Genomic DNA, 27,750 nt, shown 5'->3' on the forward strand with positions numbered 1-27,750 from the left:
ATCTATTATAGAATAATTCTACTAAAGCATTTCCAATGAAAATCTATTTTTTCTTCTAAAACAGAATAATTTTATTATAGAGTAATTTTTACTCCAATAGAATGTACTGTTACTCTATTATAAAGTGTAATATAGAGAAATATTATATTTTTACTTTATATTTAAAGTGAAAAAGTGACATTCTTTTATATTTCACTCTATAATAAAGTATCACTATTAAAACAGAAATTACTCTATAATATAGTTATTGTATTTTAATGTAAACTAGATTCTGACCCGCTCTTCAAAGAGCGGGTATATTTTCTATTTTACATTTTTTTAAACTAATTTTTCTATTTGTGTGTTTTAATCGTATTTGTATTTTTTATAATTATATTTCTGTAAAATATTTTTTTAAGTGATTAGTAAAATATTTTAATAATTGTATTAAAATAGTAGGACAAAACATATATTAATAGATCATGTTCCTAATTTAATATAATAGATGAGTTAATATGTTTGTTTAAATAATTTATTAGTTGATGAATATTTTGCATGTTCCTTGAAATAATCTGCAAAAATTTGTAACCACAAAAAAATTTAATGTCTGATTGAAGCTTAATAAAATTGTAAGGATATTTTTTTATTTGTAAAATTTATTACAGTTAATTTTCTTGCTAATAAAAGGCTAAAAATAAAAATCAAAATATTTTCTCATCTAAAGATGACATCGTATTGGGTTTAAGATGGGACGATGTTGTTCTGAAGTCATATCATTATCTTCATTATTGCAATTGAAATGTTTTTTTATTGGGTAGTTTTTTTTTTTTTGTGAAATAATATAGCATTAGTTGTATCGTAAAAGGGCGTGGACTGCAGAAAACTATTACCTATATAGAATCCGTAACTTGTGGTAAGTCACTGAGCAGTTTTAGTTTACAAAAAAATGGATCCCGATTATTTAGGAATTTATAATAGAAGTTACTCAAATATGAACCAAGCGTACAAACTACAAAGTAGTTCTTGTTATATAACTAAATAAATATATTTAAAAATAGGTTCAGTGGTAAAAACAGTTGGACACAACATATATCAATGGGTCATGATCCTAATTTAATAGTATAGATTATAGAAAAAAATATTTCATTAGAAATGGTCTTATAATTAAAGTTAACCATTGGAACAAAACCAACTCTATAATAAAAATTATTTTATTTCAGTGGAAAATATAAAAAATATTATTGAACCCTATTTCGACCAACCTGAATCTCTAATTTACTCTTTTTCATCGTATCATCAAACAGTCCAAACAAATAATAAAGTATACAAGTGAAAACGAAGTAGTAAATTCATATTTTGGAAGTCCAAAATTTTTGTTAATATTTTTTTAAAAAAATATAGAGTCACGGTTTAACGTTACTATTGCAGCATCACTACGTTAACAATGGAGTATGTATCATTTCTCAATTTACGTTAAACTACTGTTAGCTATTTTGTTAGTTTATCAATCACACTCTATACTATTAAAACGGTATGACTATATAAAACAACATTTAGTCATACCACATATTATTAATGTCACTGAACATATAGTTTCATTAAAGATAACTACATATAATAATATCACCCTGATATTTATGTTTACAAATACCAATTAATCTTACAAATTTGTTTCCAAATAACTTAAAAATCTGAGTCCCCTTTTTATATATATATATTTTTTTAGTTTACAAAGTATTTGAACTGAAACATCAAGATATTGAGTTGTTCATAGTATAGTGGTTTCGCGCAGTCTAATCACATCAAAATCTGTAATGCCCTTAATAATTTCAAGGTCTGATTTTTTGTTGACAACTTTTCAGAATTATTTACTAAATAATTCATTTGATTAAATTAATTTTATATTTAGCAAAAAAAACATCAAGATATATAATTAAAATTTATTTTCATTAGTTAAAAGATACTCAATCTATTTCATAATATAAGCTATTATAAATAAAAGCACAAAGGTTAAAAAGTTATATTTTAAAAAAAAAATATTCAATAGATAAATTAGATGTATTTGAACTAATCATAAATAAATCTTCATAATTTGATTAGTTACACTATCTAATAAACGCAACTAATATTTAAAAACAAAATAATTTTTCTAAAATATTCTCTCCATTCTTAATGATGAAATGTTAGAATATTCATGCATATGAAATATCATAAATATTTATATTTAAATTTATTATTTATTTATACTATACACTTTCTAATTTCTAGTACCTAACAACCAATGATATTTAGTTAATTTAAATATTTTCAACTAATGTTTCTTAAAAATATACAACTTTTAATATTAATTTCTAAAATACCTTAGAATCTTGAAAATCCATTTTTATTTAAAACAGAGGGGGTAATTTATATTGTATGATAAAAGGGAGTATTTATAACTAAATTGATGGGTTGTTTTCTTTTAAAAGAAACTATAGAAAATAGAAACTAATGATTATACCGTCTGGTTTAATGAATCTTTAGAATTCGATGCCGGCTCCAAATGTAGCCGAGCTGAAAAACACCATCAACTCGTCAAGATCCTGAAACAGACTCGCATGAAAAAACCGGCTATAGAGCCGGTGTAAAACATCAACCATTGTAAATTGCTGTAAATTGTTTTCGCTTTTAAAAATTTATATTAAAATGAACATTCCAACAAAAAAATATATTGAAATAAACTCAAGATATCTCCAACACTTCCCCTAGGGTTAAGCTGTCTTCTTATTTAAAACCCGGAGAGGGACCTTGAGAGCATCTCCCTCTCTCCCACTCTGTTCTCTTTATTGTAAATTCTAATTTTTATATTTCCTTGATCGAGAAAATTCTATGGTTAAAGAGTTTAATATTTTTCTTGGGAGGTGTTAGATGAATCTTTCTTAGGTAAATTGGTTAACTCTGTTCAATTATCTGTTTCCATCTTTGGATGGATAATTGTAGACACAGCGCCAAAATCCTTCGGAGATGATCGTATCTTCCAGCAATATTACTACATGTATTGGTCGTAGATAGATCCTCATCGTTCGTTACTACTCACACTGATCTAGGCCCTCTAATCTTTCGATCTTCGTAAGTAGTTCTTGATCTCAATAGTTCCCGACCAAACAAGATGAAGAGATCACGAGGAAGCTCGGATTCTTTATCCGGTTTCTTACCAATTTGCCACTCTACAGCAGGTAAAAAACATGTTAGTTGTATATCTGTTTTTTTTGAGGTTACCGTCAATTATCTTATTAAGGTTTTTTATTTTGAAATTGCAGTTCTGTATAGGATATCTGGATGTTGATTAGTGATTTGATTTAATTTATATTAATGAAAATGTAGAATTAGCTAGAGGTACAAGTCGAGTGTTTATTTATAATTATTTATTATTTAAAACTGGCAAAGATGTGTTTTCTGACAATTCATATTATCGAGACGTTATCCTGTCAGGGTTTTTGAAATTTAGTGTAATTCATGACAGCATATTATAAATATTCCAAATTTGATTTAAATTATCCGTTCAGATCGATATATACGTTTTTTTAATGCACTACCGTGATTAATGATTTTATCAGACAAACAACTAAGTCCACGACCAACAGCCACCGGCTTTCTCTACCCCGGCGGCGCCGGAGACTACTCCCAGATGTTCGACGGTCTAGAAGAAGACGGAAGTCTAGAGGACATCGGCGTTGGACACGCGTCGTCTACGGCAGCAGCGGAGAAAAAACGGCGGTTGAGTGTAGTGCAAGTGAAAGCGTTAGAAAAGAATTTCGAGATTGATAACAAGTTAGAGCCCGAGAGGAAAGTGAAGCTGGCTCAAGAGCTTGGGCTGCAACCTCGACAAGTGGCGATCTGGTTTCAGAACCGCCGTGCTCGGTGGAAGACAAAGCAGCTCGAACGTGATTACGGCGTTCTTAAGTCAAACTTTGATTCACTCAAACGCAGCCGCGACTCGCTTCAACGTGATAACGATTCTCTTCTTGCAGAGGTATACAACTTCGTATTTTAATATTTTGGCACTTCGGTACGAGAGTATAAACTCGAACGTTTTAGGCACCCACCCACAAACGCATGTTAATATAAGAAACGAACGAATAAGACATTATTATATCATTTAAAATGTACATATACTAAAAAGGATCAACTTAATTGTTTGTTTACATTTGTGTATATATTAGAACTTTTATATTTTAAGGAATCCACAAGTCTTAAGTACTGTAGAATATATAAAAAAAACTGAATAAAATTTATAGTTTCTAAATGTTGAGAACTTGATAATTATAACTCATAATTTCATGTTTATTGATTAGATTACACGAATGGAAATAAAAATAATAAACTACACTCTACAACAAAATTAACTTATGATTTATTAAATATTGCATTTCCGCAGATTAAAGAGCTGAGAGCAAAACTTGACGTGGAAGGGACATGCGGAAACAATGGTAACGCGGTGACAGAAGAAACCGGCGTTGTAAAACCGGTGGAAACGGTGGCGTTTCAGACGGTGATTGCTAATAACGAAGTCTTAGAGCTAAGCCAGTGTCCTCCACTGCCTGGGGAAGCTCCGGCATCGGAGCTCGCATACGAGATGTTTAGCATTTTCCCACGTACGGAAAGCTTCAGAGAAGATCCAGCCGACAGTAGCGACTCAAGCGCTGTTTTGAACGAAGAATATAGTCCCACGGCGGCGGCGGCGACAGCGGTTGAGATGTCGACGATGGGATGTTTTGGGCAGTTTGTGAAAATGGAAGAGCATGAAGATCTTTTTAGTGGAGAGGAAGCTTGCAAGTTGTTTGCGGATAATGAGCAGTGGTTTTGCTCTGGTCAGTGGAGTTCCTAAAGCTAAAAGACAATGCTGAGAATAAAACTGAAACTATGAACAATGAGGGACGTTTGTGAAAACATTTCTGGAGGGAAAACGTTTTAAACTGAAAATCGCATGCGGTTTCATGCACGTCGGCAGTGTATCCTTGCAGGTTAAGGTTGAAGAGAGAGAGGACAAAAAAAAACTCTGAAATAAAATAATTTAAATAACCAAATTATGTGAAGATGAAATTTTTTTTTGAAGTTTATATTAATACTTAGAATTATTGCGTCGTTGAATGTAGTGATAAAAAAAAGCTTTAAATCCCGAAGGGATCTAGCAATTGCATGCAAATGGTCATTACTTAAGATGGTGAGTCTTGTGACAAGAATTTCGAAAATATGTTTGTTGGGTAATCTATTTGTTGAGTCGTTATATACAACTTTTGATAAATAAAACTGCTTGCTGCAGAAAAGATCTTTAATTGAACTTAGATGGTGAAGTGTTGGTAACAACGTTACAATATTCAAAACCACATAACACAAAAAATGCATAGTATTTTTCATTATTTTGAAAATTTCCGAGTGATAAGAACATGAAAAGCCGAGCCACCTAATTGGATCTCCCTAAATATCCGTGTTTGTTTCTAGCCGTTCCTTTTTCTCCTTTTGTTACTTGCTTTTATAATTTAAAGCATTTTGAGCTTTTTGCTTAGAAATATAAAAAAAAAATTATCAATCTTAGAAATATAAAACTTGAATCCTTATTTTAAGAAGAAAAAATTACAGGAATGAAAAAGAAAATTATTATAACGTAATTTAACCTTCTATCGGTCGTTCTAGTATTCACCCAAGAGGCCAAGAGTCATTGTAATAGTATTAAATTCGTGTGGTGGTGTGTATTTTTCATTTATCTATCGGTCGTCTTCGACGTTGTTTTCTGAAATTCATATTTTATCAATTGATAAGATTACAAAATTTGGTGTTTCAAAAAAAAAAGATTAAATTTTTCGTAGTAAAATAATAAAAATACATAATAAATTAAAATTTCAGACAAGACGAAGTGGAGAGATGCACATGGGATGCTGTTCAACCAGTTTCAGAAAATATTTTTTTGTGAGTTTTTAATCTCCATGCGGCGATCCGTATTCTGACCCCGAATCTCAGAACATGTTAGCCGTACACGTGTTAGATCTTCAAGAGATCTTCTCTTATCAAAGGTGTTAGATTTTAGAGAAGGCCAAAAGACTTAAAGCTACTGTGGGCCCCCACACAAAAGATAGTGGACCCCGCAAGACTTTTGCTCTCTCCCTTTCAGACAAAGACAATGGTGGAGAAGCATGTGATGTGGGACCTGCTTTACATCGAGCACGTCACTTTACCGCCGTCGCGTCACCGTTTAAATCACACGTATATCTCGCAGAGTCCTCCCTCTCTTTTTTCATGTTCCTTTGATATAGATTCTTTGCACGGTAATGGTTATATATATGCACGTGTATCATCATATTATTTACTGCCGTTAAAAGATTATTTTGGTCAACAAAAAAAAGTTATTCAAAAACTAGCTTGATTACAAAAGTTCTGTGAAACTTTTCGATATGATGTAAAAGAGTAAGGATGCTCTTTCGTTAAAGGAAGCGAAAAAGATGCTGACCAACAAGAATTATGAATCAAAGTTTTTTTTCTAGATTTATAGTTATAGATATTGGCCTAGATATTTCAAAAATCAAAGTTTTTTAACAAACAAATAAAAAACTATGTATGGCGGGGAAATACAAACTATATAACTTAATAGATATTAAGTCTAAATGATGACTATTATAGAAATACTATGAATGAATAAAAAAAATATACTGAAGAATAAAATTATAGGAATGAAAAAGAAAATTATTTTTTATCAATTTTAGTGAGAAACAAATTTGTTCTATATTTTTTTAAAATAAAATGAATGAGAAAGAATAAAAAAAAATTATTTCATATGAATAATAAAAAAATTAAAAATAATAAAAAAATGTATTATTCTTTTTCGTTTTTTTGGTCATTAGTTAGATCCATTGTTTTAATTAGCTAAGTTCGGAAAGTATAAAATAAAAGAGTTCCATGATTTATGGTTTATTATTTGTCTCTACCTTTAAGCAACATAGTTATCAGTTCAAAATTTTTAATTATCATTTATATAAGAAAATGAATTTAAAAGTGTTCATGTAGTCATTTTTATTTTAAAGTAATGTTGAATTCACTTTGAAAATCAGCTCATTTAGTCAAATGGGGGTGTATATTAATAATATAGGATCATTCCCAAAAACATAAAAAATAAAGTTGTTCACGTCGACTTCCACTATCATTCATCTTTTAGCCCAAAATATACGCACTATATACTTAAAACAAATTAAAAGAATTGTGAACGTAACTATAATTGGCTGTCTGTTAATCAATGGATTATATTATAGCCAAAGGAATAAATGATCATTAGCTAACACTTGGGGTGACATGCTCCACTCTGTCTAAACAACTCTGACATTGTTGTAGTATATAGGGCATCTTTGCCTTTTCTCCCACTGAATTAATGACAAACCAACGGCTGAATCACATAAACGTATTTAACTCGCCTTTTAATTTCTTTTGATCAGGAGATAAACGTATGTAATTCAAACGTATAAACAGAAAGGTTTATTGTTTTGATGCTTACTGTATAAAACATGATAATGGTATATATATATATGTATATTTGATCAAACCGGTATATATATGTATATAATAAAATAATAAATCAATAGATGAAGAGATTCTGATTTTTGGTCGAGAACTTTGTGTAATGCCAACTTGATGCTGCCCAAGTTCCCAACCATGCATGTGCACTTATACCCTTATGATATATGCTGTATCCACATAATTATTTTAATACACATATATATTCGGATATTAATATTCGATGACAGGAAGAAAATTAATATTATACATATGAGAGTGAGATCTAATTTGCGCAAAACGAAACTTCCCGTAAACGATATCTCCTAGTTTTGTTATCTTGAAACCAATTTCTTTAAAATGGTAATCGATTTGTATTTGATCATTTGTCACAAAAGAAAAGATAATTTGGATAATATATAAAACGACAGTGTTTGTTTATCCGAAGCACTATATATTGGTGAATTCAAGATCAAGAACGACAATTATATTTTTTTGCCAAAAACATTGTCCTTGAAGAACATAATGTTGCTTACAAAATTAGCAAATACTCTTGGAGGCCATAACGAGAGGTTAGTTGGGGTCAGCGAAGGAACAAACTCGGCTTGTCATTTCACGAAGCTGGACCCTCGTTTTACTCTCCAGCCAATTTTGACTCTTCCTGTCACGTAAGCAGCAGTAACATCTCCGCCCTTTCCATGTGCTTTGGAGTTAATCAAAAGAAAAAACTGCGACTCCATCCACCGGCTCGGCTCAAATTGCATGTACCAACATGTTTTTCTACCAACAATCCAAATGATTTTAATCAATAGTTTTCCAATCAAAACCTAAAAAAGTCAATTTGGAATATATGCAGCTGCTATACAAATATCTGAGAGTAGAGAGAATAAAACTTTCTGGTTAGGATTTTAAATACGGTTTTTGATCAATAGAACTGTTCAGTAAATTAATTATCGATCATGACTTAATATTCACCATATCTATCACTGAAATATGCACATTTTTATGTCAGTATCTTACTAATCGATTAGTAACTAACAGGTCGTCATATAAGTTTTACTTTGCAGCTGAATAATCGAGGTCCCAATTCCCATTATAAATTGTTTGGAAACGTTATATGTTATAGTATATATAGCCTTTAACTAACGGTTAGGTTAAGAAATGATACTCTACTAGTAAACTACAAAACACCCTTCTGGTTAGCATATTTATCAACTTACTTAGTTTGCTATGCAAGTTAGACCCTAACTAATTATATATATTCAATGTTCATTTTTCCTATGATCGTTTCTACCACTCGCTTTTCTGAACGTGATTGTGTAATTAGTGTAGCAAACGGAACTAATTGTTTGGTTTCATTGTGTATCTCACCTGTTTTGTACAGCATACTCATTATTATAGGAGCTTTGACCATCAACAACATGGGGTGGTGGCGCAGTTGGCTAGCGCGTAGGTCTCATAGCTACTGAGTGATCCTGAGGTCGAGAGTTCGAGCCTCTCTCACCCCATAACTTTTTACATTCACTATTTTACTCACTTGGGCTTAATGGGCCACTATAGTTTTCCAAAATACTCACAACTCGGTAATGACTAATGAGCCAAGTTTTCTCCTTTGGGTACGTGAGCCGCGACATGTGTAGAAACCACAAGGTCCATTATTAAACATTGTATTAAGACTTTTTTTTTTTTTTTTTTTTGTAAAAAGTATTAAGACTTTTCTTAAAGAGGTATAATGAAGGTTCATCGAATAAATATTGTTTTCCGGATTAAGTTAGTAACAAGATGTTCTGGTCCAAAAGCAAATCACTCATTCCCACGATCACGAAACCGTACGAACTTCTAGAAATTTTGCTTTCGTCAATATTCCAATTTCCCATAAAATCTACGGTCATTCGATTACACTCTCACGTGTGCATGAAATGTAACTGAAGTTTACAGCGCACATTGAGAAAAACAATAATAAGACGTAGTCAAATCCGCACGAGTATGTCTTTGGTTTTACGCGTGACAAACGAGTCCGGGACCTAGTACACCGGACACGGTCACCATCAGATGATACCTAACGGAGCCATGTTAAGTGTTTGTTAAAAGTTAAAACCACAACCGTCCATCCCTATCACCCTTTCATTGCGTTTCTTTTGTTGACTTGACCCTCATCTTCGCCTCTACTTTGCGACTTTTGTGTGAAAAAAAGAGAGTATTATTAACGTCACGGGTTGTGACTACTTCAATCACCCGTTCTATGAATCTGTGATCCTAATTCTTTAACTAACTTCACAAAAAACTAGATTTTTTTTACGATAGTCCTTTTAATTTATTTTCACAAAACAATAGCAAAAATAAAATTATATTTATATTTTAGTATTTAGAGTTAAATGGTGAGATTTTGAAAATATGATTTCAAATTTAAAAAAAATTAAATTTTAAAAAATGACTATTTTAATTATTTTTTTAATTAAAAATTATTTTGTGACAAAAATTTAAAAATTATTATTTGAGAGAATTGTCGAGTTATTGCGGTTATTTTAATTAAAATGGAATGAATTTCAAAGTTTTTTTAATCAATGATTGATTTAAAAAGGGAATGAATTCAAAGATTTTTATCAATAATTAAAATGAAATGAAATTAAGTTCCAAATTTAGGTATCTTCTTTTCATACATGTGGATTCTGGATGGATATTAATCTCTTAATAAATCAGAATTAACTTAAAAATAGATTGGAGAATCGTTTTCTTTCCCATGATGATATATAATGTTCAGATTTTATGGGATAATAACACTCATTCCCTACAAATTGACTAAAAAGACATTGATCTTCTTCCTTAAAAATCAAAATTATTAAAAGTAAACAAAATCTATCATTATAATTTATTGACATAAAAATGAATAAAACAATTTATTAATTAATTGCAACAGAACAGTACACACTTAGGTACGACGTGCGTGTGTATATATAACACATTTGTAACCCTCTGAGGAGGAAGTAAGAAGAGAGAGCAAAAATGGACTGCATAAAACACAAGCACCAAGGTCACAGAGGAGTATGCGCATCTTGCTTAAGAGAAAGACTCTACTTACTACCCGACACGACGTCGTACTACACCATAAACCTATCTAGTAACTCCTCCACCACCACCGTTTCGTCTCCTCCGGTTAAGGAATACCACCGACGGTCCGGTTCGATGACGATGTCGTTCGCTGTGAGGGAAGCGTTTAGTGGTAAGCTGATGGAGGCTTTGGGTGGAGGGCTGAAGAAAAGCAGATCCATGGCTCATGTTCCCAAAGGTTCTTTTATCGTTAGTGATTCGGTGAAGAAGAGGACGACGACGACGGAGAAGTTGAAATCCACGAAGGCTAAGGTGAGTGGCTTTTGGAGGAAGCTGTTTCATCTGAAAGGGAGAGGCGGTGGCGCCGACGTCGGAGGGTTGGTTGCTTCACGGCAAAGAGTGTAGGAGATGCTATTTTTTTTTTCTCTTTCTTGTTATGTGTACATATTAACAGAAAAAGTCAAATGGAGTAGAAATTATACTCTATTTTTTCCTACTTATACAACAATCATGTCATTTTGACACTTTTTTTTTGTAACACTTTTGACACTTCTTTTTATTATATAAAAGGTGTCATTTTAAAATTCTGATGCATTTTATATTTAGTTTAATTTTAATATTAATTATAAATACATTAATCTTATAAATAATATTATTTATTAAAAAAATTATTGATTTAATAGATATAATTAATAAAAATAAAATATATTTTAATCAATTTTTAATATGTGTTAAATATTAAAAATAAAATTTTAGTGGAGGAGATAATGAAAATTAGAAATTGGTTTTGAAGTATTACGGTTTCTTACAAAACTCAATTTTGACCAAAGACGCATACGTAAAGCTAGGAAGTTTCTTGAGATTTGACCAACTAATTCTGTGATTTTTGATCATATCTTGAAGTATTTATTTTATATATTTGCAAGCCACCTAATGATTTATCTTACGTGACATTCTTTCTTTATTGGTAACCTATCTCATCTTGCACCATAGATTTGATGTCCCTAAATGAATAATACTTATTGGAGAGATGAAATATGAACAAATTATAATTTTTATAACAATCAGCAATTCTATAAATCTGTATGTAAAACATATAACAAGATTTCCAGAAAACCGTATTATATAGTTTACAAATCCAAAGTTGTTTTACATTAAATTCGACAAGTCTGCGTATAAGATAAGATCCAACAGTACATAGTATGTAATAGCTGTTAAAACATATCAAAACTACAACACAAAAATGTTCCTTTTGAGATTTGTAACATTTAAATTAGCTTTAGTTTTTAAATCAGCGTCTTGTAATGTTTCTGTATACTATGGTGAACAAATCTGGTGCTTGCTTTGTTCTCTCACCGCTTTCACCAGTCTCTTTATCACTTCTCATTACCAACCAACACCATCTTCATAGTTAAACTTCATCATCATCTTCAAGGTAGTGTCCATGTTCTTCTGACCGGTTCTTCAGTCTCTGGAATATCTCATCTAGAGACTGCGGCCTCGACGACGGCATCACTCCTGAGCTTGTGTTGGCTATTGTTGTTGTTTCTGGACCTTGCCTTAGTGGAAGAAACTTCTTGGTAGCTACATTCTCTTTAAAACTCTGGATTCCTTGTTTCATGTTCCTCCATGTCGAAGCCAAGCGAGAAGAGGGCACCTCTCCTGGTGGACCACTACTTGGACCTGATGAAGTCTCTGTTTCAAGTAAAGACACTTTCGCTGAAGCCATCTTCTCTGGCTTTGGAGATGGCGAGTGTCTGTTCTGCTGTTCTCTAATGGCTGCGTATTTGTTAGTGATTGCTTCTCTAGCTGATCCGTATTTACGTGACATGTCGTCGTTCGATGAACTTCCTTTTGTTGTATCCATGTCATAGCTTGATGACATCTTCATTTCAAGTGAAGAGTTTTCCTACCAAGAAGATCATAGTAAGTGGGGTTTGTAACGGAGTCAAACTCGTTGTGAGTTGACATACACTTACAGAGAAGTTGCTTCCTGGTTCAATGTCATCAGCATCGTGGAAGTTCCTTGCTAGTGGAAGAACATGCTCGCCTACCTTTTGTCCTTCTTCAAGCCATGTCCGTTCTTAACAACATAAACATACACGAGTTATAAGTCAATGCTCAATGAAGTAAGAGATCACTATGGTATCTTTTTTTACCTTTCTTCAAAATCATCAACCCTGAAGGATCAAAGCCGTCCATATCATCGGTCTCCGTTTGAAATTTAAATCTTTTCCAGCTACCGAAGTAGCTAAAGATGCGATCAAAGAAGTTGCTTGCAACTAGCAATGTGTAGATAACCATTATGAGTGGATAGATTTCATTGAACCGTTGTCCAAATATAGGGACAGCGTCATCGATTCTACCCATTTTCTGCAAACAACCAAATGAAAAACAACGTAAAGAAACCTTCTCAAGACTTATAACACCAGGTAATGAGCAAAGGGAGATAATGAGATATAAAACTATACCTTCTCAAATATAGTCTCGGAATGAAGTTGAATGAGATTAATAAAGTTGTAAGATATTGGGGGCGCATATCGAGCAATCATCCTACAGAGATAGATACATATAAAAAACATTTCTAAGCATCTGCGTTGTGTTTCAATTGTCTTTTATTTTTTCGAAAGACAGGATACATTCACTTACGAGCAAATCATTAGTAGATTAACAGAACTTGTTTGTCGAGGAGTCAAGGAATAGATCATCAGCATCCCAATTTTGAAGAGTGAATAATATGTACAGATGCACATATATACCAAAGGTACAAAAGCAAACGCCTGAAAGCAAATAATATGATCAGAATTTAGGTAGAAAATATAAACAATTTATTACTATAAAGCGAGAATTAACACAAAATGTAGAGAACAACGTACCTGCACTAGCAGTTCATCGGATTTTACAAACCTAATAAGGATTGAGAAGAGGGACAAGTCCAGTTTACTAAGGAGGAGAGTTGCTTCAGCTAAAAGAATTGCAGCTGACATAATCCCTGTAACTACTGCCAACACCACTTGAATCTGCTTCTTCAGTATACACCTCCAGATAAACTCTGCCAATATCAATAATCAGCAACTCTTTACAAGGATGTTTTCATTCGTTTTTTCCTTCTGTAGGTGGGAATCTTTATAAATGAGCTTACCCAATGTATCAAGAAGATTCCCTAATTTTCCAGTCCTACTGGCTCTGAAGCTCGAAATATATTTCCTGAAAGTTGGTGAAACAAAGATGTTTAAGGTAAAGATAAACGACAAAGAGATTTGTATAATTATATGATAGATGAAAAGACAGAAAGTATGACCATCCAGTTGAATCACGCCGTTCATAGTTCTTCATTGTGTCTTCAAGAACAAGGGCCTCTGTAACATACGTCAGATACTCACTGCAAACAGACATATTCACACATGACTACCGATTTCAATGTAATGCTGCAGTAACAAAGTCTATATAAGACAGGGCCATTAGAAAGATATACATACCTTTTATATCTATAATATTCATCTTTAGCATTTCGAAGGTGCCGCCTTAATGTTGCCATAGATTTCTCATCTGTATCATAGTCCATATCGTTTTCACCCAATTGACCACCTTGGGGCTTAAATGATGGGTCTTCCCTGAACTGATATAGAGAAATCATAATTAAAATTGGATAATTGTTATCGTATGTTCACAATATACGGATAAAAGGGAAGTAGAGGTTACCATCTTAGCCAGCATAGCATCTATAACATTCATGTATGGTCTCATAGGATCACGCTTGGACATTTGAGTAGAAGTCGCTTGAGCAACCTAACAAGGCAATGGTTATTAAGTGATAAAAAGTCTGACAAGCAAACAAACACGTGTCACCATCTCTTAAAGGGAGCACAGCTTATACTTATTTGGACTGCTAAAACCTTAAGGGACTTAACTACGTGAAGAGAAATTACTTCGCATACAAGTCTGCTAAATAGAATATCTCCTTAGATCTTGAATAGCACCAATGAGGAAGTCATGATCTACGGTGACACTGGCATGCATAATCAACTTTGAAACAGAGAGGGTAAATGAGAGCAGATGAGTACTTACTACAATCGCATTTGAGAGTTCTTGATGTGCATTATCAAGTCTCACAGCAATTTTGGCAATTTTGTGGGAGAGAACTTTTTGGCGGGTGGTCCAGTCTGCATTCCTCCAAAGGGTCTTAGGAATTTCGCTCAAGCCAAAGCCAAGAAGGAATGCACCAGTGACCAGCCCAAAGGTATTTGAGCAAGCCATAGCATAACCAAGAATGCTTCCTGTCCTGTTAAATTACAAGAACGCCTAGTCAAATACTCCAGGAACAAATGTAACAACACTAAATATTTTCCTCTTATGAAAGGCTGGAGAGATACGAAGCCAATATATTCAATCATACCAGTTCCTGTGGAGCATGATGAGAAGGATAAGACCGAGAAGACCAATGAAGCCGAGAACAAGATAGAAAACTAAGTTGACATGAACGCTAGTCTTGAGCCTCTCCGAGACGGTAAAGTCACCAGCATCTTCGAAACCCTGAATAAGTGGCACCACAGCCCTGCTTAGAGGAAACATAGTTTTTAATATATGAGGTAGGTAAATGATACACCTACTAAACAATTTACACACGTAAAGATAAAATTTATTTGATCACATAAGAACCATGTGGTAAACTTTCTATTCTAAATAGGGAACATCCTTTCATGCTAAAATTTGGATTTGATCAAAGTGAGGGCACATTATACTAAGTATTGGGTGGAAAACAAAGTGTAAGTAGAAAGCCACTTCAGGAATTAGAGGAGTTCATACCAGGTGAGAAGAAAGGTACTCCAGTAAGACCAACTCCACAAGAAGGAAATAGCACCATTCTCAGGATGATTAGGTGGCAAAGACAGTGTCTGCAAAAAGCAAAGAAGACCCCTATGATTCTCCTAGTCTCATAAGAGCATGTCTCTTAGGATAAGGTTCTTAGCGTAATATAAGATACGGTCTCTTAACTTTTAATTTAAAAAAAACTAAGAGACATCTCTTAGATTACGCTAAGAACCGGTAACCTAATTGAGTCAAAATCTTGGCACTAATCTAAAAACCTCAACAGATTAAAGAGACTAAACTAGTAAGCTAATTAATCTCCACATTTGTTCAGCGAAATCTCAATCCCAATTCCAATTGAATAATAATAACAAAAACGATGGAGATGGGTGGGTACCGTACCGTCCAGATGTCGGCGGGGGCGAGGATGATGACGGAGACGGAGCAGAACCAGGTGTAACCGACGGTGATGAGAACGTAGCGAGGAATCTCAGGTCCGGCGAAGTAACGGAGCGTGGAAACTACTAATCCTAGGGTTAGCGGCAACGAGATCAAGTAGAACACCCACATCGACACTACAGATTGCCTGATTATTATATCTTAATTTTAAATAATTGTATGAAAGAAACAATCGAGAGAGAGAGAGAGAGAGAGAGAGAGAGATCGACCCACTCGTCTTCCTTCTCTTTTCTTTTTTTCCTCGGTGGTTGGGTTCGATCTCGGTTCGGTTCGGATGTTGAAGAAAGCTTCCACGCTCTATTCCTTTTTTTTTATTATTATTATTCATATATAGAAAACGTAATTGTTCAGCTTAATTAACATCGACACTACAGATTGCCTGATTTTATCTTAATTTAAAATAATTGTATGAAAGAACGATCGAGAGAGAGAGAGATCGCTCCACTCGTCTTCCTTCTCTTCTCTTTTCTTTTTTCTCCTCGGTGGTTGGGTTCGATCTCGGTTCGGTTCGTTTGATGATGGAGAAAGCTTTTTCTATTCCTTTTTTTTTTTTTCATATATAGAAAACGTAATTGTTCAGCTTAATTAATATTAAATTATTTCAACTACCGAATCACAAATTGTTCTGCCTTCTTTCAACTGTTTTATGTATACTTTTGCGTTATTGTAAAATATACATCAATTTGTTACTAGTAATTATGATAACAAATCTTGGTGTTATTGGTTAATTTATTTATTAATGTTCTAGGACAATAATTTTTAATAGTGGTGGTGGAAGATACTACTGCTTGATTCTTGTCCAGGCACGAAGTTTAGATAGAGAGAGATCATGCTGCGCATTTTTGCAGAACCAACAAAAAATGTATTTCTTTTGTTTTGAAATCTCTTATTGGTTGAGTTAATCGATGAAATTTTTTAACAAGTTGGTGTAAATACAATTTTTACTCTTATTTTTTCGTATCGTTATGAAACAAAGTAACAATTTGTAAATACTACTTTTAATATCTTGTTGTTGTTGTCAATACAAACTTTTCTTAAGGTAACTAACTATATAAAACACATAGTAAAAAAAAAGGATAAAATTTTCAAACTATAAATAAGAGATTAATGTGAAAACTAAAGTTTTACAACAACATTACTCTTTTTTTTGTCAACACAAAAACATTACTTACAAAACGTTTTCATCTTAAATTTCCACTGTCTACTACTAGAGGTTCACTATTCTAGTATTCTTTTTCTCTGGGCTTTCACCCACTGCTCTCTTTAGAGGATGCAATTATCACGTGGGCTTCTGGTCAGCAGTTGGGCTTTCCTGGTTATCAACCTATATAACAGCTTCTTCTCCTTCTTCTACTTCGAGGAGCCCAAATGCCATCATGCTGTTGTTAACTTCCTCCGATGGATCCCTCGAAACAATTATTAAACTCTCAGGGTTAGTGTCTGATATGGGTTTCTCTAATTAATGTTATAACATGCAACATTTAACTATATATGCAATCAAAGTAATTTTGAGAAAACATTTTTTAAGAGTAATTTTGATATTGTGAGTGATCAATTTAGAAATTAAACTAAATGAATACAATCCGTGAAGACAAAAACAATCATACAATCGCTTACGTCCAATCGATAAATCAACTGAATGGCCATATGTATCGAATAGTCTTCACATCATGCATCTTAAAGTTTTCATAATTAATCAAAACAATATACCAAAATTTCTCTTAAAAAAAGTTTGAAGTCTTTTTAATTTTTATTTTTATTCAAAAAAGAAAAAGAGAGATGATAATAGAAATGTTTATTTTGAGAAAACAATTTTTAAGAGTAATTTTTATATTGTGAATGATCAATTTAGAAATTAAACTAAATGAATACAATTCGTGAAAACAAAAACAATCATACAATCGCTTACGTACAATTGATAAATCAACTGAATGGCCATATGTATCGAATAGTTTTCACATCATGCATCTTAAAGTTTTCATAATTAATCAAAACAATATACTAAAATTTCTCTTAAAAAAGTTTGAAATCTTTTTAATTTTAAAATTTTATGTTGATTCAAAAAAATAAAAGAGAGAGATGATAATAGAAAAAGAATATACCTGCCTTCAAGTGATTAAGATGGGATTTAGACTCTGATCTGAAGAGAGCGTAGAGCGCAAGGCATGTTTTGGTAATGAGCCGAGGCGTGAGAGGGAAGCTTCGCATCGTATATATGATGCGGCGACACTATTCAATACTTCCTTCAAGGTCTTTACTTCACAGTCTATGAAAGTACACCATCGTTTCTTGAGAAAGAGAGAGAGAGAACAAGATTAAGAAGGAAGAGTGGTGGTAAGAAAGGAAGCTGCCATTGTTTGTTTATATAGACAGATGGTGTGGGGTTTTAGTGAAAGTTACCGTTGGTTTTCTTTTTTTTTTTCCAATATTTTTAAAGAGAAAATATTTATCATCCACCGGTAAAAAAATGAAGAAAATGTTACCGTTAGTTCTTTTGGTCCCGAGGAAACAGAGACCTTTCAACGTTTCACCTCGGCAAAGGGGTTAATTTATTGGTGACGTGTTTTGATATTCTGATGACTTGAGATTCGACAGATTTGATTGATTATGCAATTTCAAAATAGCAAATACTAATAATAATTAACGAAAAGGTCAGAAATTGAGCCTGTAAAGGCCCATTAAGGAATGATAAATGGGCCGGATACGATGATTGATTACGTGTCACACTATCCAAATCGGCTAAACCTGACGGGGAGAGAGAGAGAGAGAGAGGCGATGGAGGAAGAGGAGCACGAGGTATACGGCGGAGAAATCCCCGACGTCGGAGAGATGGATGGAGACATGGACATGATGACTGCAGCTGATGACGATGCCGCTAAGGTCTCTCTCTCTCTCTCTCTTACTGATTGATTTGATTTGATTTGATTTGGTATTTATAATTAGGAGTTGGATGAGATGAAGAAACGATTGAAAGAGATAGAGGACGAAGCTGCTGCTCTTCGCGAGATGCAGGCCAAGGTCGAGAAGGATATGGGTCCTCAAGGTTTGTTTCTGATTCGTTAGCTGCAGTAGATCAACTTCTTTTGTTAAATTCAATTTTTGTTTTTTTGCAGATCCTGCTACTATGGCAGCAGATCAAGCAGGCAAGGAGGAGGTCGATGCTCGATCTGTTTTCGTTGGCAATGTAAGTATATGCTTCTTTGGTTGATTTGATAGTGTGCGTTGTTGACTAGCTCAGTTGATTAAAAGAAGAGCTTTAGAAGTATTATTAGTTTATTTGTGAGTCTATAATCTGAATATATCAGTAGTTAACCATGAATATTAGTGTGATTGTATATCTTTGTTGTTATGGCATGCAGTGGATATCTGTTCAGTGAAATTAGAATGGTAGAAATGGGTGATGACTGATGAGAGTGTTGAATATATCTTAAAATTTAGTTTCTTGAGGGAGTTTTGTTGTTAAAGTGACTTAGGGGTTTTATAAAGGAGATGCATTCTTCATATAACTTAAGATCTTGAGGTTATGAGTTTTGCTTCTCTTATGAGTTATGACTTTTCTCACTAACTACAATCGCAGGATTATTCTCATATCAGAAGTTCTAGTGGGGTCTCTACATTTTGTTTTTTTTTCGAAGTTAAAAAAATATGCGTATTAGAGCAAAAAATGATTGAAAAAAACAAAAAAAGTGCAAAAGAAAAAAAAATATAAAGAAAAAAAAAACAAAGAAAAGAATACGTTTTAGAGCAAAAAAAAAAAGAAAAAGAAAAAGAGGCACATATCTGCTATCTGTGCAGGTTGATTACGCATGCACACCTGAAGAAGTGCAGCAACACTTCCAATCATGCGGCACTGTCCACCGGGTGACGATTCTGACAGACAAGTTCGGGCAGCCAAAGGGGTTTGCTTATGTCGAGTTTGTGGAAGCTGAAGCTATACAAGAGGCTCTACTACTGAATGAATCAGAGTTACATGGTCGTCAGTTAAAGGTACTACTACACAAAAGCTTCTTGCTATAACACTTTCACAATGATTCCATTGTCTTCTCATCTGGGTTTGAAATTTAATTTGCAGGTGTTGCCTAAGAGAACAAACGTTCCCGGATTGAAACAGCACCGTGGTAGAAGGTTCAACCCGTACATGGGCTTCCGCAGACCTTTCATGTCTCCGTACATGTATTCTCCTTATGGCTATGGGTAAGAGTTCGTTTAACACCAATACACATTGTATATTTTCTCACAGTTTTCTTCTCTTTCTTAATTTTCCTGTTGGTTCCTTTCTTAATCTTTATGCAGGAAAGTTCCAAGGTTCAGAAGACCAATGCGTTACATGCCATACCAATAAAAAAAACCTTACATGGTTTGAACATGTCTTATATCATTCCATTGTTTGAGCTTTCAGTGACTTCTCTGCTCTCTTTGTTTTAACAACTTCGCATGTAAACTTTTTCGAATCTTGGCTGGTTTTACAAGTTTCATATTGTTATGTGTTACATTATGTGGTTGGGTTTTAATATTTGTTGAAATCACTGACAAAGGGAGAAGAAGTTAATTTGGTGTCACCGTTAAAGCATATACATTGTAAGTCTATACGACGCAGTTTTAAAGTCCTCGCTAGACATTTCTTACAGTGACTCGAGTTTGAGTTGAGTTCACTTGTCGGAGAGATCCGAGAAGACATTACGATAATGTCCTTATCGCTTCCTTGTCGATACGCTTTCTTATCTGGTTCGAATCCTGTCCGCATCAGCAGAAGCAACAACCTCTGCTTCGCTGTACGGACTTCTCACCGGAATGCTAAACAGTTCCCTCAACCTATCCTCCTCCTCCGCCACGTCACCACTCCACGTCACCAATCAGATTGTAGAGCTCACGCGTCTTCTACCGAATCGTACGAAGACAGCTCCTCCTCTACTACTGATGGTTTCGATGTCAGCAGCTTTGTTTCTGTCGCAGAGGTGCTTTGTATTGTATCCTCCGCCGTGGTCTCGGTGGTTCTCGCGGTGAACTACTTGGTGGTCGGCGAAATCGGGAGGAAGGTTCTGTCTTTGGGTTTTGTCGGGTTGTTGGGTTCTGTCGCGTCTGGTTCTTGGCTTAGACGGCGGCAATGGATGAGGATTTGCAGAGGAACGAGTGACGGCGAAGGGACGAACCTGATTCGAAGGTTGGAGAAGCTTGAAGAGGAGCTGAAAACGTCGACCACCGTTGTTAGAGTTTTGTCAAGGCATCTGGAGAAACTGGGGATCCGGTTTCGAGTCACCCGGAAAGCTCTCAAGCAGCCCATTTCTGAGGTAAAAGCTTTTGCTTCACTTGAATATGGACCTTGTCTGAATGGTCAATGTAGCTTGTCTTTACGTCAAGTTTAGTTCTTCTTTTGGGTGTTTGTATGTATCTGAAAGAATTTGGTCTGTTTTTGTGCAAAGACTGCAGCTTTGGCTCAAAAGAACTCTGAGGCTACAAGAGTGTTAGCTGCACAACAAGAGATTCTGGAGAAGGAGCTTGGCGAGATTCAAAAGGTTCTGCTCGCTATGCAGGTACATCTATTATTATTCAAAAGAATTGTCTTTTAAGATTCTGTCATGCCTGAACTGAAGAGGACCATACTAGTTTACTTTGAGCTTAGAGAAAGCTGTGGTTAATTGCTTTATAGGATCAACAGCGAAAGCAGCTGGAGCTTATCCTAACAATTGCAAAGAACGGGAAGATGTTTGAGAGTAGCAAGCAAGCAAGTGACTGATGAAGGGAAAGACAACAAAGCAGAGGAACCCTCAACATCCAAACAAATGTTCTTTCACTAAACTGGCGAATGAAAAATGTGAAAGGTTCTTGTGTTGACAAGTTGTTCCTGGGAGCTCGTAAAGCCAAGAGCGGGAGAACACTAGATATATATAAATCACTGTGGTTGGTTTCATTGATGTATTGTCATCAGTGTTGGTGGGTTTGTGTAGTCCACTTGTATCTGATTCTTATTTCCCTTCTAATAATAGAGTTTATTTTTAAGATGATCACAAAAGTTTCAGACAACACATCTTCATTCACAAGTCTCAGGCATTTTGGATAGCCTTGTCGAGAAAGAATTAGTTTATAAAATAAAGTAGCCAGAGAATCCAAAGGGGCGGTGGCGCAGTTGGCTAGCGCGTAGGTCTCATAGCTATTGAGTGATCCTGAGGTCGAGAGTTCGAGCCTCTCTCGCCCCAATTTTTTTGCTTTCATTGCTGCATACGTTTGAACCAAAACAGAACGACATTCTTTATTTAATTTTCAGCCGTGTGGAGTGTAATACTTGGTTCTCAGTCAGATTGGTAATAGATTCTGGGATCAAAAACATTAAACCATATAATTCATATGCAAACTACTTGATGAGGAGAGTTTATAAACCAAAAAAGCAACAACAGAGAGACAATAACATCCCAAGGAAACAAGAAGAAGAGACCGAACAATCAAATGGCTGGGGCATTCAAGCAGATTTGGCAGCTTCAGCTGCCTCTTCAGCAGCTTCCTCCTCTTGAAGCTTCTTGAGAGAAGGAGGTGGTCTGACTACAATGCTCTTCTTCCACTGCCTGTCAAGCTTCCTAGACAACCTCTTCCCTATCCCTTCCTCTATCTCCCTCTCTCTTCTCACCGTCAGTATCCTCGCCACCTAAATTAATCACATCACAACCAAAAATAACATACATCTCTTAAGTACCACAAAAAAAAGAGAAAAGTACAGCCAAAATAACATACCTTTAGCTTGGTGAATTAATTGCCACTTAAATAACTACACAAGATATTGCAACAAGCTCAAGACTCATTGGTCTCTAATAATTTTTTTTTTTTTTTGAAGAAAATTTACATAAAGAAAATAGAAAAGCCTCCAAATTTGTATAAATAAAAAATATTAAAATTTTAACAAAGAAGAAAGAAGCTCTTACTTGTTTCTTCATGCGGCGAAAGTCGCTAGACTTGAACTCGTTCCTCGCCGATTTCTGGAGACGGAGCATGAAGAGCTCTCCTTTAAGGTCAATCACCTCCTCGTTCAGCTCCTCCGTCGTCTTCCCCCTTATATCTTTCAGCTCCGCCTCTCTTTTCGACATCATCACCACCATTGTTTTACCAGACGACGATGAAACCGTCGCCGCCGGCACGCGAGCGGAGACCTCGTGCCGGATTCTGACGCCATGGAACGAAGACGAGGTTGAAGTCGCCGAGCTAGCTCCTCTGAGGAAAGTCGCCGCTGTCCCTGGTGAGGTGATAGAGAGGCTAAGCATTGTCGGAAGAAGAAGACTTCACTCGCGAGTTCTGAGAAGATAACGAATCAAACTGTCGGGACGAGGCTTCTCTTATATCTCTCCGTTGCCCCTGTATTTATCATTAATTACGAAAGTTTCCCAATAGTATCTAAATTGCAGATAGTTTATACAAAAAAAACATTACCTATAGTTTCTAGTTTAGAAAAGTTTTAAAGTAGAAATCCTCTTAATCCAGTTTGTTTGATTAAATAAAAAGGTTGTGTCTCTAATCTCAAGTAATACAATTATTGTTGGTTTAATGACAAAATGTATAAGAAAAATTAAATATAATGTAAATAGGTTTAGTATAATACAAATATACTTTAGTGTGATGTGAGAAAATATTATACGTGAATTTTTATATTATTTTATAATTTGCTTGAATGTTCTTTTTTTTTTTTAACTCTTAACATGTTTATTAATGATAGTGTGATCGTACATAATCAAGATGAAGACCGTTAGTTTGAATGTTCTATATTTTCAAAATACTCAAGATGATAGTTAATAACTCGAACACACACATACACTAATGTATTATATTATCTATCAGGAACCAAGTTCTATATATTCAAACAAACATCAGAAAAACTTCTCTATAAAAGCTACAAAGTAAAAATCGTTGCACTCAGCTCCCTCTTCTGATATTTACAGCTTTATCAATATATTTCTCAAATTCCCTGATTCCACCGCAGAAATAAAAATTAATTACCGGCAGTAACACCCATTTGTTCCGAGTAATCAATCCTCTGTTTTAAAGATGCACACATCTTCATTCTTGATTCTTCTTGGTGGTCTTTTTCTTGTTCAATTGTTTCCAAAAACTCAAAATCTATGTTAGTTCACGGTGTCTAGTTGCCCAACTCGAACTCAAGGCTCTAAGCCGCTGAAAATACTCACCAAGAGCCAGTGGCGGAGCTAGCTTGACATGAGGGGGGTCAATTGACCCATGTGACTTTTGACAAATTTAATTTTCATGCTTATATAATTCACTTTTCATAGATAATTTAGTATTATGACCCTCATGATCTAGTCTAAATACTCTATGTGCACCTAGTCAATAAACATTTTGGATTGATCATTTGCTTATGGTAATATTATTGACCCTCTTGAAACTCATTTCTGCCTCCGCCACTGCCAAGAGCCAATAACCCTCGAGCCGCTTGTCTTGTGGTCAAGATCCTACGCATTTGTTGCAATGTCTCGTGTCTCAAGTGATCAGCCTAGAGAAACAATGCAAAACAACTCAACAAAACTGATACTAACCGTCTTAAAACCAACAAAAGATTACTGGTATGATTTGTACCTGATTTACAAAACTGACCAAAGCTTCTAATCTCTCCATCGCAGAATTCACCTGAGGAATGTAACTTCCTTCACCAAGTCTTCCACCTGCAACGCAATCCGCAAGCGTGTGTTGTAACTTCTCCATACCTTGTGACAAAGCGTCTTCAGCTTGTTGACATGATTGTCTTAAGTTGCATACATCTAGTATCTGTTGATCCGTCATGACATCAAAATGTGGCAAAAGAACCTGCAAATAATCAAGAAAATCTTTATAATGGACTCAAGAACATTTTATAGTCGATGTATGAGAATATAAGTTTCCACGTCAAACATTTTATAGTCAATCCATTTATCTCCAATTGGTTTTAAGTTGGAATTTCATAAAATTTAACACTGTGCGTTTTACCTTGAGAAGATCCGAGGGTCGAAACCCGCCTATCCACAAGAATAACCGTTCTGCAGAAGTTCTCCACATCCCTGACATGACAAAGAAAACATCTGCTTTCGCAGCTGCTGACTTCATCCGGAAAAGATCAAAGTAATGTTTCATGCCGTTTTCAACTAGCAAACGAAGCTCAACATCGCTAACTTGCCCTTGCAAAACAGTCCTTAGTTCGCATATCTGTTTGTTTTGTTCTTGAATCCAGTGTCCATACTCCATCTCAAACGCAGCAATCCCTGCATTATTCTTGATGTTTAAGTTTTGATCCTTGTCACACAAGAAAGACTACAATACAGTCTGTTTTTTGTTACAAACCTGGATTCATGGGTTCCGAGAAACTGAGAGAGTTAGTATCTATGCCATTTCCAACGTAGAAACCCTGAGATTATATCCAATTTTTCTATGAGAATTTTGCGATATGTTTTTGAAAAGGAAAGAAACTGAATATTTTGATTTTGCTCTCGTTAAACCTGTTGTCTAGCACGGTCGAGTTCTTGCTCTAAATGTATTAATTTTAACCGGCTTGTTTCTAGCTGCTGAACATAAGCCTGCACACAGAATCTCCCAATGAATAAATAAAAAAAAAAGATTATGTTCTAAGGGAATAAATAATGTGATAAGTTTTTGCATACCTTCTTGCGCAAGCGACTCTTCCTAGCAGCCTCGCGGTTTTGTGCAAGCCGTCTTTGTATCTGTAACAAAAGATTATGTTCTAAGGGAGTAAATAATGTGATCAGTCCATACGATCCACGTTAAATAAAACTGATAAAAGCAATAGTCATTAGCAATTACCTTATCAGGATGTTTGGACGTGGAAGCTTCTTGATCAAACATGTGTGGAGTTCCTCCTGTTCCTTGTGAAGTATCCTCTGACTACAAAGAAGTGGTTTCATGGAATGAAAGCATTTAGGATTATGAATTTAAGAGATTAAAAGAACAAGGAAAGCAAGAAGATTACCAAGTTGTTGTTGTCTAGTTTTTGATTATTCGGTATAATAATGTGGCTAGGAGTGTTCATATCTCCCCCATTGCCAATATTGTTCTTGAAAGTTTCTCCCCACATACCAAACTGATGGAGAGGCTCATATATACCAACTCTTCTCGGTGGCACAAAGTGTGTTGATGTTGAATTCATACTTCCCTCAACTGCAAATTTAAGAAGAATACGAAGCTTATTAGGCCAATGTGTGAAAGCATATAAACCAAACAAATCATGAATTCCAAAGAGCCAATCAGAAAAGATGGGTATTAGGTTTTAACCACACAAAAAGATAGATCATAAAGAGTCAAAGAAAATAGTAAAAGTTGTAATAGTTCTTGGTTTTGATTCCTAAATCAGGAGAAAATAACAAAACCACTTTTTCCATATTCAAAAGATTTTATACAAAGAAAGAAATTTGAGAGTTCATGAAAATTCCCAAAGACCTTGGAGAACACCAAAAGAGATCATAAGTGAAACATGTCTTGTAATGATCAGCTAAAATAAGATAAAGGTTAAGAGCTTTTAACTAACTGTTCTATCACCCAATCCCTCGTTCTCCTACTATAATCCATGACCTCCAGTGATAATAACAAAGTACTATAACTTTGCTAAAGAACCTTATCCTCAATAGTGTTTGAAGGGTGTTAATAGATAAGATCATGTGTTAATCAGAAAGAAAGAAAGAAAAAACGCTTCAGAAGTCAAGTTTGCACTTATTGAGAATGTCACTTTATGTTCAGCACTAAAGGTGGACCAACTTAACAAGATTAACAGTTAAATTCTTGTACGCAACTATGGTTAAAAGGTGAAATCAAAAGAAGATAGCCAACAATCATGAAGTCAAGCACACATGTTCTAGAAGTTGATATAGATTAAAACTTTTTTTTTGACAAAGGATATAGATTGAAACTTTTGTAATACAACATAACTCTCAGCAATATTCGAATCATTAACAGCTTCAACTCCAAGCAACCCACAGAAAACATGTTGAAGTACTTCACCAAGTTTATACAATCGGTCAAGAGAGAAAATGGGAAACAAAAAGAAAATAAAAAACCAATTATATAAAAACATTTTTGTTTTTAAGTGATAACAAGATTAGAATAAACAGGAGTAAAGTCAAAGTGGAAGGGTTTGATTCATAAACGACGCCGTGAAATCTCTGACTTTTCACTCACTCTCTTGCTTTGTCTACGGAGAAAGCAAACTCAAGAACAGAGATCTAAATCCAAACCTTCTGATGGGTTCTTGCGTCAAGTCGATGGCTTGGAGAAGGCCAACTTATGTGGCCAAAACCATGAAGGAAAGAAAGAAGGCTTTAGCGACAAGACCGGACGTAAAGCCAAGAAGTACGAAGTTGGACACCAATGGATTCTAAAAGCTCTTCCTTCTATCTCAAAAACTCATCTTTTTTTTTTGGTAAAATCAAAAACTCATCTTGAAGAAGAAGAAGAAGAAGAAGAAAAGGAATCACGAGAGAACACGACAACTTAAATGAGACATTTGACGTAGTTATTTAAAAACTTCCATCGTCAGAAAGATATATTAATAATTACTATTTATGCATCGTTTAGTTTTTTTTGTGTGTGTGTATTCTCTCGGTGGTTATTACATGTCTATATGCTATTTTTCCTACGTATTAATACTTTTGTGGAGTGTACCATTTTATCACATACTGTACATTTTTGTACCGATTAGTGCAAAAAGAATGAATGAAAAAAAAAGAACAAACAAACTGTTTTCCGCACCAAATTTTTTTTTTTTTTTAGCAGCGAATTAATATGTATGATTCGAATCTTAATATCCATAAAATTATTATTTTAACTAAACTAAAATTGAAATTGTTATTCGTTTTTTATTCAGTTGTCACGTCTCCACTACCTCTCGCTGATGTGCGCACCAGGTAGATCCGTTTTTTATTCTCTTCCTTTTATAGTTTGTTCAAGAAACAAAGGTTCTAC

At 34.5% G+C, this 27,750-nt stretch overlaps 7 protein-coding genes and 2 non-coding genes across 14 annotated transcripts; 6 read left to right on the forward strand and 3 right to left on the reverse strand.

The window, feature by feature from the left end:
• The first annotated feature begins 2,691 nt into the window (after positions 1–2,691).
• On the forward strand, positions 2,692–5,096 carry LOC125605824 (homeobox-leucine zipper protein ATHB-5-like). Its single transcript, XM_048775291.1, has 3 exons — positions 2,692–3,194; positions 3,576–3,991; positions 4,397–5,096. Exons 1-3 carry the CDS (start codon positions 3,128–3,130, stop codon positions 4,844–4,846), a joined length of 933 nt encoding a protein of 310 aa, XP_048631248.1. The 5' UTR covers positions 2,692–3,127; the 3' UTR covers positions 4,847–5,096.
• Positions 5,097–8,920: 3,824 nt separating this feature from the next.
• TRNAM-CAU lies at positions 8,921–9,005 on the forward strand. Its single transcript is given in 2 exon segments — positions 8,921–8,958; positions 8,970–9,005. It is a non-coding gene; the product is annotated as a tRNA-Met (tRNA).
• Positions 9,006–10,346: 1,341 nt separating this feature from the next.
• On the forward strand, positions 10,347–11,129 carry LOC106380169. Its single transcript, XM_013819977.3, has one exon. It carries the CDS (start codon positions 10,501–10,503, stop codon positions 10,948–10,950), a length of 450 nt encoding a protein of 149 aa, XP_013675431.1. The 5' UTR covers positions 10,347–10,500; the 3' UTR covers positions 10,951–11,129.
• Positions 11,130–11,650: 521 nt separating this feature from the next.
• Positions 11,651–16,276, reverse strand: LOC106382878 (LMBR1 domain-containing protein 2 homolog A-like). Of its 4 annotated transcripts, none has more exons than XM_022706783.2 (15): positions 16,259–16,276; positions 15,757–15,940; positions 15,352–15,440; positions 14,942–15,100; positions 14,614–14,827; positions 14,248–14,334; positions 14,025–14,164; positions 13,847–13,927; positions 13,688–13,752; positions 13,422–13,597; positions 13,195–13,325; positions 13,017–13,098; positions 12,705–12,918; positions 12,525–12,628; positions 11,651–12,454 (listed from the first exon to the last, which is right to left on the reverse strand). In XM_022706783.2, the coding sequence occupies exons 2-15, from the start codon at positions 15,922–15,924 to the stop codon at positions 11,957–11,959; spliced, it is 2,208 nt and encodes a 735-aa protein (XP_022562504.1). In that variant the 5' UTR covers positions 15,925–15,940; positions 16,259–16,276; the 3' UTR covers positions 11,651–11,956. The 4 variants fall into 4 exon arrangements, with proteins under 4 accessions (XP_022562504.1, XP_013678413.2, XP_022562501.1 ...); XM_013822959.3 differs by having other exon boundaries at positions 16,023–16,260; XM_022706780.2 differs by lacking the exon at positions 16,259–16,276 and adding an exon at positions 16,027–16,218.
• On the forward strand, positions 15,973–20,339 carry LOC125605822 (polyadenylate-binding protein 2-like). Of its 3 annotated transcripts, XM_048775289.1 has the most exons (7): positions 15,973–16,028; positions 18,576–18,693; positions 18,757–18,856; positions 18,927–18,997; positions 19,609–19,800; positions 19,886–20,007; positions 20,107–20,339. In XM_048775289.1, exons 1-7 carry the CDS (start codon positions 15,973–15,975, stop codon positions 20,153–20,155), a joined length of 708 nt encoding a protein of 235 aa, XP_048631246.1. In that variant the 3' UTR covers positions 20,156–20,339. The 3 variants fall into 3 exon arrangements, with proteins under 3 accessions (XP_048631246.1, XP_048631244.1, XP_048631245.1); XM_048775287.1 differs by lacking the exon at positions 15,973–16,028 and having other exon boundaries at positions 18,518–18,693; XM_048775288.1 differs by lacking the exon at positions 15,973–16,028 and having other exon boundaries at positions 18,522–18,693; positions 18,775–18,856.
• A 23-nt stretch (positions 20,340–20,362) lies between these two features.
• LOC106382879 lies at positions 20,363–21,810 on the forward strand. The gene is made up of 3 exons (XM_013822961.3): positions 20,363–21,101; positions 21,234–21,344; positions 21,461–21,810. The coding sequence occupies exons 1-3, from the start codon at positions 20,499–20,501 to the stop codon at positions 21,545–21,547; spliced, it is 801 nt and encodes a 266-aa protein (XP_013678415.1). The 5' UTR covers positions 20,363–20,498; the 3' UTR covers positions 21,548–21,810.
• Positions 21,811–21,922: 112 nt separating this feature from the next.
• Positions 21,923–22,007, forward strand: TRNAM-CAU. The gene is given in 2 exon segments: positions 21,923–21,960; positions 21,972–22,007. It is a non-coding gene; the product is annotated as a tRNA-Met (tRNA).
• A 121-nt stretch (positions 22,008–22,128) lies between these two features.
• LOC125605823 (50S ribosomal protein L29, chloroplastic) lies at positions 22,129–23,125 on the reverse strand. The gene is made up of 2 exons (XM_048775290.1): positions 22,725–23,125; positions 22,129–22,450 (listed from the first exon to the last, which is right to left on the reverse strand). Exons 1-2 carry the CDS (start codon positions 23,058–23,060, stop codon positions 22,268–22,270), a joined length of 519 nt encoding a protein of 172 aa, XP_048631247.1. The 5' UTR covers positions 23,061–23,125; the 3' UTR covers positions 22,129–22,267.
• Positions 23,126–23,603: 478 nt separating this feature from the next.
• LOC106382882 (transcription factor TGA1-like) lies at positions 23,604–26,374 on the reverse strand. The gene is made up of 10 exons (XM_022706771.2): positions 26,233–26,374; positions 25,766–25,953; positions 25,600–25,680; positions 25,440–25,499; positions 25,278–25,355; positions 25,123–25,186; positions 24,772–25,043; positions 24,385–24,612; positions 24,214–24,301; positions 23,604–23,996 (listed from the first exon to the last, which is right to left on the reverse strand). Exons 1-10 carry the CDS (start codon positions 26,255–26,257, stop codon positions 23,911–23,913), a joined length of 1,170 nt encoding a protein of 389 aa, XP_022562492.2. The 5' UTR covers positions 26,258–26,374; the 3' UTR covers positions 23,604–23,910.
• Positions 26,375–27,750: the final 1,376 nt, after the last annotated feature.

Source organism: Brassica napus, unplaced genomic scaffold, assembly GCF_020379485.1.
Source record: "Brassica napus cultivar Da-Ae unplaced genomic scaffold, Da-Ae ScsIHWf_806;HRSCAF=1155, whole genome shotgun sequence".
Classification (NCBI taxonomy): domain Eukaryota; kingdom Viridiplantae; phylum Streptophyta; class Magnoliopsida; order Brassicales; family Brassicaceae; genus Brassica; species Brassica napus.